Source organism: Syngnathus acus, chromosome 9, assembly GCF_901709675.1.
Source record: "Syngnathus acus chromosome 9, fSynAcu1.2, whole genome shotgun sequence".
NCBI lineage: Eukaryota > Metazoa > Chordata > Actinopteri > Syngnathiformes > Syngnathidae > Syngnathus > Syngnathus acus.
In genome coordinates this window covers 17,635,095-17,652,537 of record NC_051094.1, presented here as the reverse complement: position 1 = coordinate 17,652,537, position 17,443 = coordinate 17,635,095, and the positions used below count along the sequence as shown (strand labels likewise).

At 47.0% G+C, this 17,443-nt stretch overlaps 1 protein-coding gene across 2 annotated transcripts in view; it reads right to left on the bottom strand.

The window, feature by feature from the left end:
• dpp7 (dipeptidyl-peptidase 7) overlaps positions 1–17,443 on the bottom strand; it is a 62,247-nt gene that overhangs the window by 20,632 nt on the left and 24,172 nt on the right. The window contains exons 8-9 of one of the 2 annotated variants that reach the window (XM_037259495.1): positions 9,563–9,623; positions 8,263–8,381 (exon numbers count right to left, since the gene is read on the bottom strand). In XM_037259495.1, coding sequence (XP_037115390.1) covers positions 8,263–8,381; positions 9,563–9,623 — 180 coding nt within the window. The remainder of the gene's footprint in view (positions 1–8,262; positions 8,382–9,562; positions 9,624–17,443) is intronic. The other variant, XM_037259496.1, reaches the window with a different exon arrangement.

Genomic DNA, 17,443 nt, shown 5'->3' with positions numbered 1-17,443 from the left:
CGGACGAAGAGTTTGAAGGATTTAAGGATTTGGAGTGACACAGAAGGGTTGAAAAACTATTATGGCTTTTACCCACGCCCGGTCCTACTCTAAGGAGCTCTCTTTCACCTTCGTGGATTGAAGTCGGGGGCCGGCGCTCGGCCGGGTGGCTGTCCAGGGACGGTGGATGGGGCTCGGACATGGCTTTTACGCACGCCCGGTCCTACTCTCCGGAGCTCTCTTTCACCTCCGTGGATGGAAGTCGAGGGCCGGCGCTCGGCCGGGTGGCTGTCCGGGGACGGTGGATGGGGCTCGGTCATGGCTTTTACGCACGCCCGGTCCTATTCTATGGATCTCTCTTCCACCTTCGTGGCTGGAAGTCCATGCCGCCACACGCCTGGAAGTTTGTTCTATTAAATAAAGAGCCGTTTACCAAACCCACGTTTTTCCCTGTTACTTTGTTAATGCTACAATATAGTTATATACTAGATCTGTGGAATAACGACGAGGCTGACGTCAGGGCTCACGCGCGGCGTTGTTGACAAAGGACGAGGAATTTGATCGATGGATTTAATGATTTAGAGTGCACAGATGGTTTGATAATACTATTGCTTATATAATAGTTATTTGATATCTAATTTATATATCGTTATATGGGCCTGTGGAATATTTTGAAGTGCAAGCGCCGTCAGCTGCGCGCACGCATTGTTGACAAAGGACGATCGATGGATTTAATGAATTGGAGTGACACAGATGGTTTTATAAACGTGTTATTTATGTAATCGGTTTTTTTTAATAACTGAATGTTACGTCAGGGCCGTTCTCAGCTCTTTGTTTGTGTTTATGTCACGTTAGCATACCTATCGTTTAGCCTGTTGTTGCTCGTTCATGACTGTTCTTGGTGTTGGATTTTGTCGAATAAATTGCCCCCCAAAATGCGATTTATACTCCGGAGCGATTTATATATGTTTTTTTTCACTTTTTTGGGCATTTTATGGCTGATGCGACTTGTACTCCGGAGCGACTTATAGTCCGAAAATTACGGTAAATGGTTTCATATACATTTATTGACACACAAAAAATGTACAGATGAGCGGGTGACCCTACTTCGCGGATTTCACTCATCGCGGGTGATTTTTGGAACCAATTATCCTCGATAAACGAGGGATTACTGTATTGTATTTTCCCATCTCATATTTGTCGCTTCCTTCATCAGTTGATTGATGTAGTGTCGAATTCGGAAATGTAGAAATCATAGAATTTTCGGCTGCTCAATTTAAAATGTATCTAAAGGTTTCGGAAACTATTCATGACTCTCTTGTCAATAAAGGTGCAGTATGCTGTTGGGCCCTGAGATGATCACCCTTGCATCAAATATAGCAAGGACAAAATCAGGATCGCATATGCATCATCTCAGTACCTTAGCGCCCTGATTCAGGCGGTGCCCTAGCACCCATTCACTCCAAAGTTCCATTGAAAAAGAGACTCATGGGTTACCATAATTCCTCAAATTATTGGCCAGACCCATGTCCCCTAATGCTGCCTGAACCGAAAAACCTTCTGTTATAGAGGTCTCGATCTCCTTCCACCTTACAAAATAGTCTGGTTTGCACCAACATATTAACGGTCTCATTTGAGCAGCCAGATAATAATCGTCTAAATTTGGTAGTCCTACCCTTCCAATGGCTTTCGTCAGTTGTAGAGTCCGGTATCTAATCTTTGGCCTCCGGCCCTGCCAAATGAACCTTGAGAACTGTTTGTCCCAACAATGGAATTGCTGTTCTGGCACCTTTAGTGAGTGGAGGGGTTTGCATGCCCCTATGATCCTAGGAGCCATGTTGTCTGGGGCTTTATGCCCCTGGTAGGGTCACCCATGGCAAAGGGGTCCTAGGTGAGGGGCAAGACAAAGCACGGCTCAGAAGACCCCTTATAACGAGTAACATATATGGACCTAGTTTTCCCTCGCCCGGACGCGGGTCACCGGGGCCCCCCTCTGGAGCCAGGCCTGGAGGTGGGGCTCGAAGGCGAGCGCCTGGTGGCCGGGCCTTCGCCCATGGGGCCCGGCCGGGCACAGCCAGAAAAGAAAACGTGGGTCCCCCTTCCCATGGGCTCACCGCCTGTAGGAGGGGCCAAAGGGGTCGGGTGCAAAGTGAGCTGGGCGGCGGCCAAAGGCGGAGACCTTGGCGGTCTGATCCCCGGCTGCAGAAGCTGGCTCTTGGGACATGGAATGTCACCTCTCTGGCTGGAAAGGACCTCGAGCTGGTGTGTGAGGCAGAAAGGTTCTGACTGAACATAGTCGGACTTGCCTCCACACATAATTTGGGCTCTGGTACAAGCCCTCTTGAGAGGTGCTGGACTCTCTTCCACTCTGGAGTTGCCCACGGTGAGAGGCGTCGAGCAGGTATGGGTATACTTATTGCCCCCCGGCTGGGCGCCTGCACATTGGGGTACACCCCGGTGAACGAGAGGGTAGCCTCCCTCCGCCTGCGGGTGGAGGGACGGGTCCTGACTGTTGTTTGTGTCTATGCACCAAACGGCAGCTCAGAGTACCCGCCCTTTTTGGAGTCCCTGGATGAAGTGCTGGAGAGTGCTCCTTCTGGGGACTCCATCGTTCTACTGGGTGACTTCAATGCTCACGTGGGCAATGACAGTGAGACCTGGAAGGGCGTGATTGGGAGGAACGCCCCCCCCCGATCTGAACCCGAGCGGTGTTCTATTATTGGACTTCTGTGCTCGACACGGATTTTCTATAATGAACACCACGTTCAAGCATAAGGGTGTCCATGTGTGCAATTGGCACCCTAGGCCGCAGTTCGATGATCGACTTTGTAGTCGTGTCATTGGATTTGCGGCCGCATGTTTTGGACACTCGGGTGAAGAGAGGGGCGGAGCTGTCAACTGATCACCACCTGGTGGTGGGTTGCCTCCGATGGCGGGGGAATATGCCGGTCCGACCTGGCAGACCCAAATGCTCTGTGAGGGTCTGCTGGGAACGTCTGGCAGAATCCTCTGTCAGGAAGAGCTTCAACTCCCACCTCCGGAAGAGCTTTCCCCACGTCCCGGGGGAGGCGGGGGACATTGAGTCCGAGTGGACCATGTTCCGCGCCTCCATTGTTGAGGCAGCCGACCGGAGCTGTGGCCGTAAGGTCGTTGGTGCCTGTCGTGGCGGCAATCCCCGAACCCGCTGGTGGACACCGGCAGTAAGGGATGCCGTCAAGCTGAAGGAGGAGTCCTATCGGGCCGTTTTGGCCTGCGGGACTCCAGAGGCAGCTGACAGATACCGGATGGCCAAGCAGAACGCGGCTTCGGCGGTTGCTGAGGCAAAAACCCGGGGGTGGGAGGAGTTTGGCGAGGCCATGGAGAATGACTTCCGGATGGCTTCAATGAAATTCTGGTCCACCATCCGGTGTCTCAGGAGGGGGAAGCAGTGCACCGTCAACACTGATTACAGTGGAGATGGCGTGCTGCTGACCTCGACTCGGGACGTCGTGAGGCGGTGGGGAGAATCTTCGAAGACCTCCTCAATTCCAACTGCACGCCTTCCATTGTGGAAACAGGGCCTGGAGACTCTGAGGCGGACTCTCCAATCTCTGGGGTCGAAGTCACTGAGGTAGTTAAAAAACTCCTCGGTGGCAAGGCCCCGGGGGTGGATGAGATCTGCCCGAAGTTTTTACAGGCTCTGAATGTTGTGGGGCTGTCATGGCTGAAACGCCTCTACAACATTGCGTGGACATCGGGGATGGTGTCTCTGGATTGGCAAACTGGGGTGGTGGTTCCCCTCTTTAAAAAGAGGGACCGGAGGGTGTGTTCCAAATTACAAGGTCTTTTCAGGGGTGCTGGAGAGGAGGGTCTGTCGGGAGGTCGAACCTCGGCTTCAGGAGGAGCAGTGTGGCTTTCGTCCTGGCCGTGGAACAGTGGACCAGCTCTACACCCTCGACAGGATCCTTGAGGGGGCATGGGAGTTCGCCCAACCAGTCCACATGTGTTTTGTGGACTTGGAGAAGGCATTTGACCGTGTCCCTCGGGAGGTTGTGTGGAGGGTGCTTCGGGAGTACGGGGTGCCGAGCCAACTGATAAGGGCGGTTCGGTCCCTGTGTCACCGATGCCAGAGTTTGGTCCGCATTTCCGGCAGTAAGTCGGATTCGTTCCCAGTGAGGGTTGGACTCCGCCAAGGCTGCCCTTTGTCACCGATTATGTTCATAATTTTTATGGACAGAATTTCTAGGCGCAGGCAAGGCGTTGAGGGTGTCCGGTTTGGGGACTTCAGCATCACATCTCTGCTTTTTGCAGGCGACGTGGTGCTGTTGGCTTCTTCAAGCCGTGATCTCCAGCTTTCACTGGAGCGGTTCGCAGCCGAGTGTGAAGCGGTCGGGATGAGGGTCAGCACCTCCAAATCCGAGTCCATGGTCCTCGGACGGAAAAGGGTGGAATGCCCTCTCCGGATTGGGGATGAGATCCTGCCCCAAGTGGAGGAGTTCTCTTGGGGTCTTGTTCACGAGTGAGGGCAGGTTGGAGCGCGAAATCGACAGGCGGATTGGTGCAGCCTCGGCAGTAATGCGGACTCTGTACCGGTCTGTCGTGGTGAAGAGAGAGCTGAGCCAAAAGGCAAAGCTCTCGATTTACCGGTCGATATATGCTCCTACCCTCACCTATGGTCACGAGCTATGGGTCGTGACCGAAAGAACGAGATCCAGGATACAAGCGGCCGAAAAGAGTTTCCTCCGCAGGGTGTCCGGGCTCTCTCTTAGAGATAAGGTGAGAAGCTCGGTCATCCGGGAGAGACTCGGAGTACAGCCGCTGCTCCTCCACGTTGAGAGGAGCCAGATGAGGTGGCTTGGGCATCTCATCAGGATGCCTCCTGGACGCCTCCCTGGGGAGGTGTTCCGGGCATGTCCTGCCGGTAGGAGACCCCGGGGACGACCCAGGACGCGCTGGAGAGACTATGTCTCTCAGCTGGCCTGGGAACACCTTGGGATCCCCCGGGATGAGCTGGATGAAGTGGCTGGGGAGAGGGAAGTCTGAGAGTCCCTCCTAAAGCTGCTGCCCCTGTGACCCGACCCCGGATAAGCGGAAGAAGATGGATGGATGGATGGATGGTACCTTTAGTGCAGGGGTGGCCAACCAGTCAGAGACTAAGAGCCACATTTTTTACTGTGTCATCGCAAAGAGCCACATCATTCCCCCCCCCCCCCCCCCCCGAAGTGCGAAGTTCAGTCCCTTTTGGAAATTCCTGGTCGATATTAGGATGGACTGAGCTGAAGTGACGCTGAAGATTTGAAGCTTTGAAATGCGCTAATGATACCTGACATATAAGGCAGAATGGCTTGCCATTACGTTCAACAAAAAAATATAAACTCTCCCACTCTGTTAAAAACGTCCTGTGTTCTTCATATTTTCGTTTGGCTGTGCTTTTTTTCCCTGCCCTTTTGAGAGCGAACTTGAAACAAATTATTTACAACTCAAATGATCGCGCGCATTTGTCATCATTTAGAGTACGTCATTCTTCTTCTTCTTTTCAACTCAAACCGATTCAACTGGTCAGCGCGCCAACCTAGGTGGAATAAATGGCAGCGCCAGCCAAGCATTTTGACGCTTGTCATGTGAAATCTCCTGAAGAGCCGCATGAAACCAGCCAAAGAGCCGCATGCGAGCCGCGGGTTGGCCACCGCTGCTTTAGTGGAAGGACTGAAACAAATATAGAAACCTCTGTAAAATTATAATTTTTATACATTTAACCTGTAAGTAGAAGCTCAGGATAGGCACCAGGCTCCATCTCCTTAAATATTCCTTCATCATCACACTCAAGGGATGGTAGTGGAGTGGAAATAATGTCAGATCATTGGGGATATTTATTCCTAAATAAATAATTTAATCTGCAGACTACCGTAATTCGAACATTGTTTTCACAGTAGCTGATGCTGTATGATTAAAGCTCAAGCATTGTGTCTTGAAGATGTTCAATTTATAGCCAGAATACAATCCGTACTTTTCATTCCTGTCTATAGCTGCCGCATTCCTCTCTGTCCTTCCCTTCTTTCGGGATCACTGATATCACTGCTTCTTTCCACAAGGGAGGCACCGCGTTACGTTGAATTTTTTATTTGAGAAATTATTTCATATATAGGGCGCACCGGAGTAAAAGGCGCATAAAATAGAAGCTATACTGCAACAAACTGAGGTTGACTAGGGTTGCGGTATGCATCCACTAGCCAATAACCAATGAGCCCTCTGTAAACAATCGCGTTTCTCAAACTATCCCCTATAAAATGATCAGAACTGACTAAAGTTTGATCTAACACATTGGTACTGTTTACCTGTGTTTCCCTTCCATATCGATCCGTAAATTTACTCGAAACATTTACAGAGCAGCCTATTTTGACATGAGATAGCATCGTGAGCATAGCAGCTATCATATAGCATTAGCCACCTGCAAACTCCCATAAGCCTCAACTCGCAGACTCCCATGAGCCTCAGCAAAGTGTAAACAATGGCGTTTCTCAAACGATCTCCTATAAAATGATCGGAATTGACTAAGGTTCGATCTAACACATTGGTACTGCTTACCTATGTTTCCCTTCCATATCGATCCGTAAATTTACTCGAAACATTAACAGAGCATCCTCTTTCGAAATGAAATAGCCTCACGGGCACAACAACTATTCAGTGATGCCCCCTGACCACGGTTGCCGTAATGCTGGGAAGCGATGCGACCTTGTAATTTACTAGTCGTACTAAAACGTACTGAAACATTTTGGTAGAGCACTGTGTACAAGTAGTATGATCAACAAATTCATCAATTGATCCATATATAAGGTGCACTGGACTATAAGGCGCACTGTTGGCTTTTGAGAAAATTTTAGGTTTTTAGGTGCGCCTTATAGTCCGGCAAATACGGTAAATTTTCTTCGATCGTGCTTTTAATTCATCCTCTGATGTTTGCGGTTGGGGATATAACTTCTGATAATATTTCCAAAGCAATGTTGTATTTCATTCAATTTATAATTGGGTCTTTTATTTTATTAATAGTGTTCGTCTCTTGCTTTAGTCTATATGCTAATAGTTTATCGGCTTTCCCGTCTCCTTCATAGTATCATTGCTTCGTGAAATCCAGACTTTTGATGACATGCGCTGAGAGCCCCCTTCTCGCCATGTCGCCCGTAGCCTCCTCTGTTGAGTTCTACAGCACCGGTCCAGCTACGGAGAAAACTCTAAGCTTAGCAGGGAATGGGGTTTGGAACCTGGTGTTATTTTCCTTTAGCACTTTCTTCGCCTCGGCATATTCCCCGTGTCGCTTTAAAATAGCAGGCGCATAGTCTTGGTCTGAGTTGATTATTTTCCAATCCAGTTGGAAGCCCTGCTTCTGCCATGCCAACTTCACCAGCTCATTTTTTATCCTGTAGCGCGACACCTTAGCGACAATACACGCGTGTCCGAGTGATTTTGGCATTAATGCGCGGTGTGCTCTTTTGATACACAATTCACACATTTTGATACACAAAAGTTGATGTGCAGAGGAGTGTTCCATTCTACACACTGCTCGATAATGTAGATGTAGAGTGAAGATCTGGTCTATGCAGCCCCTTCCTCTCCTGAACCCTGCTTGTTCCTGCCGTAGCTTCTGTTCAATAGCGGAATCGATTTTGTCGAGTAAAATCCTGCAGAAGACTTTATGGTACTGATAGCAGTATGATGTCTCTCCAGTTGTCACAATTTTGGAGGTTTCCTTTCTTGGGGAGTTTGACAATCAGGCCCTTGTCTCAGTCTTGAGGTAGTACTTCCTTCTCCCAGATGAATTTAAAGAGATCAGTAAGATCAGTAAGAGAACATTGCAAATTAAGGCGCTGTAAAAATTAACACGATTAATTGTCTCGAGTCAATGCGCAAACTTTTCAAACTCGGCCCATTGAGCTATCTATTTCATTTACCAAACACACTTCACCAATACATATGTGGAGTTCAAATCTTCCCCTCCTAGTGTACTCAACTGATTCGTCATACACTACAATTTTGTAATGTCCGAAAATTCTAAATCTTTATTTGGGGACCTTTATTAGATATGACACTAAAATGTAATTAATTAACTACAAATCCTGTAATAAGTTAATAGGAAATTGAAAACAGTTTTGTTTATAACACTTAAACCTACTGGGGTGAGTATTTTAATCTTGGTCATGTTGTATTTTGTTTATATGAAAGTTGAGATCCATCACAGAAAATCGCTGGATAGAAAATTGGGTCTCTGCAATCCAAATCAAAATATTGTGGATGAAATTATTATAATACCTGATAGTCCCAGGCCATGCTGTCAAAGCCAATCCCACACCCAGTGGGATCAGCACACTCCACATATAAACTGTACACATCATAACAGGTCAGCAAGCCAGTTGAGTTGTACAGAATTGCTGTAGGGTGAAACATACAGAAACTCAGTTTAAGCAGTAATATCCGGGACATGCAATACATTGTACTACCACTTTTTTTTTTTTTGTACTAAGTTCATTTTGTTTTTACTTGTTAATCACTTCACTGGTTCTTTTATCTCAAACAAAATATTTTAGGTTGCATTACCTGACATGTTTCGGCTTGTACGAAGGCGGAAGTACAAGCCGTATTGTACTACCACTGTATTATACTTTATATCGACAACTATCTCCACCCTCTACTCTTACTAGAGATTAAAAAACTGGTCTGTTTTTTTCACTGTGAACATGAAACGTACCACATATTTAGAGTTTGAAAGTACATCGGATACGCAGGTGAGTAAATGCAGTGCTACATATTTTGAGTCAACAAATTACTGTCAAGGCGGCACAATGGAGCACTGGTTGGCACGTCTGCCTCACAGTTCAGAGGGTGAGGGTTCAATTCCACCTCCGCCCGTCATTGTGTGGAGTTTGCATGTTCGTCCCGAGTCTGTGTGGGCTTTGTCCGGACGCTCCGGTTTCCTCCAACATCCCAAAGACATGGTAGGCATGGTAAGCTGATTGAGCACTCCAAATTGCCCGTAGGTGTGATTATGAGTGTAGATGGTTGTTCGTCTCTGTGTGCCCTGCGATTGACTGGCTACAGGTTCAGGGTGTCCCCTGCCTACTGCCCAATGACTGGTGGGGTAGGCTCCAGCACGCACACGACCCCCATGGGGACAAGCAGTATGGAAAATGGATGGAAATTACTGTCAAGGCTTTTTGTATAGGACAGCTTTTTTTCCACTACCTTGTTTATCACAGCTGTGCTGTACAACTGTACCCAACCAGCTTCAGTTTGGAGTGGTTGAAACACCAACCATTATGGTTGTTACGTAGGCATATTATGTGATTTTGCTCTCGGATACTGTATATCTGTGACAACAGCATTACAAAAATACATGGGCCTGTCTCTGTCAATTGCGCCAGGGCAACAGTTTTTCGTGCTGCAATCATTGCGACCAGTCCTGGAACTGACAGACTTTGATAGCTAATGTCCAAAACTAATTTTCAGTGAACTGGGCACATTTTCTATCTTTTAGAGCTAAAGTCTGTCAGTTATGGGTCCATTAAATTGAAGTTCCACAGTATAATTTTAATCAGACAATGCATTGCCATACCTGCAGTATCCCTCAGACTGGTAAGCAGATCAGATCCACGAAGCATGGTTTCACAACCCACCTGACAAAAAATGAAAATGTACACAATATCACAGGATATCAAATGTATATTCTGCCTTTCAGGCGAGTCGTACGTAATTTGTTCACTGTTCACTTATTTTGTAAACGATGCTTTATTTTGGCAGGAGTGATGCTTTATTTTGGCGGATGTGATGTAAACCAGAAAGTGTCCGTGCCTCGTTTGACGTGCGCGAGGGGAGTGAGTTGCGCAGTTGAGGAAGGAGAAGCGAGAGAGCACATCGTTTCATGCCCAAACTTGGGAGAAACTCCGACAGAGGCAAAGAAAAAAAACTATATAAGTCACGCCGGACTACAAGTCGCATTTTTGGGGGAACTTTATTTGACAAAATACAACACCAAGAGCAGACACAAATAGGCAACTACAGGCTAAACGATACGGGATGCTAATGTTACATAAAAATAATCGAGGAACTGAGAATGCCTGACGTAACATATTAACAGTTATTCAAATAACTATAACATAAATAAGTTTATCAAACCATTCGTGTCACTCCAAATCATTAAATCCATCGAAATCTTCATCCTCATTCACTTATAAACAACGCCGCTGCTGACTCCGGAAGTACATGCGGCACTGAGGTCAGACTCATCGTCAGTTGCGGTTCCAATTATTCCACAGGCCTATATAACTGTAACATGCCGTGTTCAGGCAGTCAGCAGATATATCCAGACGGGAGACGATTTGTCGGTCTACAGTACCTTTATTGTCATTGATCTCTCTGCATACACCCTTCGTTCATTGATCTCTCTGCATACACCCTTCGTTCATATACTTCCGACTTCCTGTCTCTCCGTCTCCTTTATATGTCCCCTATTCAACAGGTACATCTCTATACATCTCTATAACATGTTCTCGCTATGTTAACTATATATAAACTATATATCAAATTACTGTAACATAAATAACAAGTTTATCGAACAATCCGTGTCACTCCAAATCATTAAATCTATTGAAATCTTCGTCCTCTGTGTCACTTATAAACAACTCCGCTGACTCCGGAAGTCAGTGAATGGATTCAGACTCATCGTCAGTTGCAGTTCCAATTATTCCACAGGCCGAGGGCGCCCTCACGCTGTTTAAAGTGAAAATTACATGTGAAGTGAAAACTACCAGTAAGTAATGTGATCAAGTAATAATGTGCTCATAATTCCACATATATGTCGCTCCTGTTTACAAGTCGCACCCCCGGCCAAACTATGAATAAAACTGTGACTTATAGTCCGGAAAATACGGTGTATGTCTGACACTTCTTTTCTAGTTTCACTCTGTTATCGCAAGATATCCTAATAAAGCTACAAAACGAACAAAGGACGTCTTGCGTCATCAGTTAGGCGTTAGCTCGCTGTCTGGCTTGGACAAAGCTAACACTCGTCTTAGCGAAGACAGTACGGTGCGTGTCACGCACGCACGCACGCACATAGCACGCACATAGCACGTTAGCACAGTTGAGAGGGTGCGGGTTCGATTCCACCTCCGGCCCTCCCTGTGTGGAGTTTGCATGTTCTCCCCGTGTCTGCGTGGGTTTTCCCCGGGAACTCCGGTTTCAAACTCCCACATCAACATGCATGTTAGGCCGACAGAGCACTCTGATTTGCCCATAGGTGTGAGTGCGAGTGCGGATGGTTGTTTGTCTCTGTGTGCCCTGCATTCGGCTGGCAACCAGTTCAGGGTGTCCCCCGCCTACTGCCCGATGACTGCTGGGATAGGCTCCAGCACGCCCGTGACCCCCGTGGGGACAAGCAGTACAGAAAATGGATGGATTGGTCAGCCAGTCCCCCCCCCGAACTCACCACCTTCTAAAGAGGTGCCATTGAGAGCAGCGTCTGGTATGGTAACTGCCATGTTGCTGACCAGAAAGCACTACAAGGGCTGTGAGAACAGCAGAGAAAATAAGAGGATCAGCCCAACCATCCATACAGGACCTGTACTCATCCAGCTGTCACAGAAGAGCGATCAACATCATTAAAGACCCCACCCACCCCTCACACAAACTGTTTACGCTCCTACCATCTGGAAAGTGCAACAGCGGTATTGCGCTACAGGACCACCAGACTCAGCAACAGCCTCTTGCCACAGGTCATCAGACTGCTAAGGTCACTCCCGAAATCATGAACATTATCCCCCCCCACACACACACACAAAGACCTAACTACTCCATGCACATTACAATTCACTCTATGCTGCTACTCTGCACTTTGCCACTTGCATCTCTGTTGTTATCGTACTGTTTGCACTCCAGTAAGAATACCTCAACTGACTGCCCATTTGCACCTGTGATATACCATTTGCACTCCAGTAACAATACCTCAACTGAATAGCTATGAATCATTGTGTTAGAACCGTGTATTGACTTTTGTTGTCTATAGGTAGTGTTGATTGTTGTCCTGTTAAGGATATTTACAGTGCCTTGCGAAAGTATTCGGCCCCCTTGAACCTTTCAACATTTCAGGCTTCAAACATAAAGATATAAAAGTTTAATTTTTTGTCAAGAATCAACAAGTGGGACACAATCGTGAAGTGGAACGAAATTTATTGGATAATTTAAACTTTTTTAACAAATAAAAAACTGAAAAGTGGGGCGTGCAATATTATTCGGCCCCCTTGCGCTAATACTTTGTAGCGCCACCTTTTGCTGCAATTACAGCTGCAAGTCGCTTGGGGTATGTCTATATCAGTTTTGCACATCGAGAGACTGGAATTCTTGCCCATTCTTCCTTGCAAAACAGCTCGAGCTCAGTGATGTTGGATGGAGAGCGTTTGTGAACAGCAGTCTTCAGCTCTTTCCACAGATTCTCGATTGGATTCAGGTCTGGACTTTGACTTGGCCATTCTAACACCTGGATACGTCTATTTGTGAACCATTCCATTGTAGATTTGGCTTTATGTTTTGGATCATTGTCCTGTTGGAAGATAAATCTCCGTGCCAGTCTCAGGTCTTTTGCAGACTCCAACAGGTTTTCTTCCAGAATGGTCCTGTATTTGGCTCCATCCATCTTCCCATCAATTTTAGCCATCTTCCCTGTCCCTGCGGAAGAAAAGCAGGCCCAAACCATGATGCTGCCACCACCATGTTTGACAGTGGGGATGGTGTGTTCAGGGTGATGAGCTGTGTTGCTTTTACGCCAAACATATCGTTTTGCATTGTGGCCAAAAAGTTCGATTTTGGTTTCATCAGACCAGAGCACCTTCTTCCACATGTTTGGTGTGTCTCCCAGGTGGCTTGTGGCAAACTTTAAACGAGACTTTTTATGGATATCTTTGAGAAATGGCTTTCTTCTTGCCACTCTTCCATAAAGGCCAGATTTGTGCAGTGCACGACTGATTGTTGTCCTATGGACAGACTCTCCCACCTCAGCTGTAGTTATCTGCAGTTCATCCAGAGTGATCATGGGCCTCTTGGCTGCATCTCTGATCAGTCTTCTCCTTGTTTGAGATGAAAGTTTGGAGGGACGGCCGGGTCTTGGTAGATTTGCAGTGGTCTGATACTCCTTCCATTTCAATATAATTGCTTGCACAGTGCTCCTTGAGATGTTTAAAGCTTGGGAAATCTTTTTGTATCCAAATCCGGCTTTAAACTTCTCCACAACAGTATCTCGGACCTGCCTGGTGTGTTCCTTTGTCTTCATGGTTCTCTCTGCGCTTTAAACAGAACCCTGAGACTATCAAAGAGCAGGTGCATTTATACGGAGACTTGATTACACAGGTGCATTCTATTTATCACCATCAGTCATTTAGGACAACATTGGATCATTCAAAGATTCTCACTGAACGTCTGGAGTGAGTTTGCTGCACTGAAAGTAAAGGGGCCGAATAATATTGCACGCCCCACTTTTCAGTTTTTTATTTGTTAAAAAAGTTTAAATTATCCAATAAATTTCGTTCCACTTCACGATTGTGTCCCACTTGTTGTTGATTCTTGACAAAAAATTTAAATTTTATATCTTTATGTTTGAAGCCTGAAATGTGGCGAAATGTTGAAAGGTTCAAGGGGGCCGAATACTTTCGCAAAGCACTGTACCTGCTATTTAATTGCACATTATGTCCAGTGATGTCCTATGCCAAGTTATGTCCATTATAGTTAGCCTCTGCTGCCCATCCCGATCACTTTTATCAGAGAAGAACTGTTAAACATTGGACAGTCTTCTCCTGTCTTCTCCTGGTACCTTCTCTCTTTTTTTTTTTCCCGTGCGGCTTGGCGGCCCGGTACCAAGTGACCCACGGACCGCCCGGTGGTTGGGGACCACTGCTGTAGACAATTATAAATCCTTTAAATTGTTTTCTTGGTTACCGTAATTTTCGGACTATAAGTCGCTCCGGAGTATAAGTCGCACCAGCCATAAAATGCCCAAAAATGTGAAAAAAAAAACATATAAGTCGCTCCGGAGTATAAGTCGCATTTTGGGGGGCAATTTATTCGACAAAATCCAACACCAAGAACAGACATGAACGAGCAACAACAGGTTAAACCAGTGGTTCCCAAACTTTTGCAGGCTGGCGCCCCCTTTGCCTCCCCAGTGAATTCCCAGCGCCCCCCCCCCAAGGACCGGCATTTATATAAATAAATAATACATTTATATAAATAAATAAATAATACATTTATAATATCATTACCATTACGTTGAATTAGTGGGAGCACTGAGTTTGTTTCTCAGAAACGAACCGGTCCCATCTAGACGTAATCGGAGACAATGACACCCGAAGTGATTTAAAGTTTGTCTTTTATTGCAGGATGCTTGGTCTCCATGTGTTGAAGCAGTTTTGAATGCTTCACTGCCTGGTTAGTTAGCCTGTCGCCACATATTAGCTTTGCGGGCTCAACTGGGGAAACATGTCACGTGACCGGGACGAGTGTCTTGACCTGAATTAATTGATCGTCGATAAAAAAAAAAATTCTGTGCGGCTTGGCGGCCCGGTACCAAGTGACCCACGGACCGGTACCGGTCCGCGGCCCGGTGGTTGGGGACCACTGCCCTAACCAGCTCAACACAACACAACACGGCGCGTTCTGGCGAGTCCCCAATTTCATGTTGACTTGAACTCAAGATGATGTTGACCGCCAGAATGCGGTTTTTGTTATAAGATAAAATTCTGAACATTACAAGCTTGAAATTACAAACCTGAGCTTTTGCTTTTGTAGTCTATGCTGTCGGATCTGACTGCCGCCCCCCTACCGCCCCCCTACCGCCCCTTTCTTCCTCACCGCCCCCCCAGATCTTTCCACCGCCCCCAGGGGGGCGGTACCGCCCACTTTGGGAACCACTGCTTTAGACGGAGCCGCGGCGCTGTCCAAGCTATGCCGAAGACGGCGGTGTGGCAAGCGCGCCGGAGCCCTCATGAAGTTGAGGCAGAGAGGGTTCCGTGCTCCCCTACCATCAATTTATCTGGCGAATGTCCGCTCCCTGGCAAAGAAAATGGACGAACTGTTGCTTCTCATTCCAAGGAACCCAGACGTTAGCAGATCCGCCGCCCTGTGCTTCACCGAAACGTGGCTCACAGAACACATCTCCCACCACGCCGTAGAGCAGTGGTTCCCAAACTTTTGCAGGCTGGCGCCCCCTTTGGCTCCCCAGTGAATTCCTAGCGCCCCCCCCCCCCCAAGGACCGGCATTTATATAAATAAATAATACATTTATATAAATAAATAAATAATACATTTATAATATCATTACCATTACGTTGAATTAGTGGGAGCACTGAGTTTGTTTCTCAGAAACGAGCCGGTCCCATCTAGACGTAATCGGAGACAATGACACCCGAAGTGATTTAAGGTTTGTCTTTTATTGCAGGATGCTTGGTCTCCATGTGTTGAAGCAGTTTTGAATGCTTCACTGCCTGGTTAGTTAGCCTGTCGCCACATATTAGCTTTGCGGGCTCGACTGGGGAAACATGTCACGTGACCGGGACGAGTGTCTTGACCTGAATTAATTGATCGTCGATAAAAAAAAAATTTCTGTGCGGCTTGGCGGCCCGGTACCAAGTGACCCACGGACCGGTACCGGTCCGCGGCCCGGTGGTTGGGGACCACTGCCCTAACCAGCTCAACACAACACAACACGGCGCGTTCTGGCGAGTCCCCAATTTCATGTTGACTTGAACTCAAGATGATGTTGACCGCCAGAATGCGGTTTTTATTATAAGATAAAATTCTGAACATTACAAGCTTGAAATTACAAACCTGAGCTTTTGCTTTTGTAGTCTATGCTGTCGGATCTGACTGGGCCAGAGCGGCGTGTTGTGTACAAATCGACTGCCGCCCCCCTACCGCCCCCCTACCGCCCCTTTCTTCCTCACCGCCCCCCCAGATCTTTCCACCGCCCCCAGGGGGGCGGTACCGCCCACTTTGGGAACCACTGCCGTAGAGCTAACTGGGTTTTCGCTACTACGCGCAGATCGCAGCACGGAGCTCACGGGAAAACAAAGGGAGGTGGTCTATGTTTCTACATTAATGAAGGTTGGTGTACTGATGTCACAGTGTTGAAAGAGTCTTGCAGGCCTCTCCTAGAGACACTTTTCATAAACTGCGGGCCGTTTTATTCACCACGTGAGTTCTCGATCGTAATTGCGGCTGTTTACATTCCACCACACGCATGTGCGATCGAAGCCACGCAGCTGCTGGCTGACCAGGTGACAGACATGGAGAAAAAACTACCAAACTCACTGATCATTGTTTTGGGTGATTTTAACAGAGCGAACCTCACACACGAACTCCCTAAATACAGATAGCACATAACGTGTCCCACCAGAGGGACACAGACATTGGACCGCTGCTACTCCGTAATAAAGGACGCATACCGCTCTGTGCCCTGTGCAGCTTTAGGACTCTCGGACCACTGTCTAGTTCAGGGGTGGGCAAACTTTTTGACTTGCGGGCTGAATTGGGTTCTAAATTTTGACCGAGGGACCGAACAAGGAGCAGATGGATGTAGTGTTTGTGTGAACTGTGAAGTAATAGGAATGACATGTAAAGGTAATTGCATAAAAGGTTTTTACTTTTAGTAGGTAGTAAAGCATGGATAATCAAAAAAAGCTTTTTGAAAACAAATGCATTTATTAACAGCATTAAAAGAAAAAATTACCAAAAAACTACTCAGTGATTCTCATTAAATACGACAGTTATTATGAATAACATTTCCATCACTTCAGCGCCTGCAGGTCAGATTTATGAAAGATGTTTATCTAATGAGGCGAAATCACATCAAACAGCAAACATTCTGACCAAATACATAATCTTGAACAATCAGTGAAAGAATATGTACATCTAAATAAAAAAATAAAGAAATCAATAGTATTGTTGGTCTCCCTTTTTTGCTAGTGCATCATGTTCTGGAGTAAAATTTGTTGTGGTAATTCTCAGGATAGAGCCGAGGTGTTGGTCCGTTAACCTACATCAGTGACGGGCTTTGTTGACGTTCCTGTGGCTGAACGTCTGCTCACACATGTAGGTGGAGCCAAATTGTCCAGTCCTTTTTAACATTCGGCACTCAGTGCCAACCTTTCTTTTCCTCGGGACACTCATTCTAATGGAAGGATTCCAGGGGAAGGTTTGTGGGTGGCATTAGCGTAAAACTGTATCTGAAAGCTCAGCGCGCGAATAACGAGAATGCTGACGTCACAGCCCACACTCGAAATTTAGCACTGATGGAAATAGAGCACGGAGTGCGCGGGGTCCCTACTACTTAGCACGTACACAGAAAGAATGTGCACGGAGTTTTCTGACACGGCTTCCGGGAGTAAATGCGCGGGCGGGCGCTTTCCCATCTACTGGGGAAACATAGTAATTGCAGGGAAAATAACCAAAA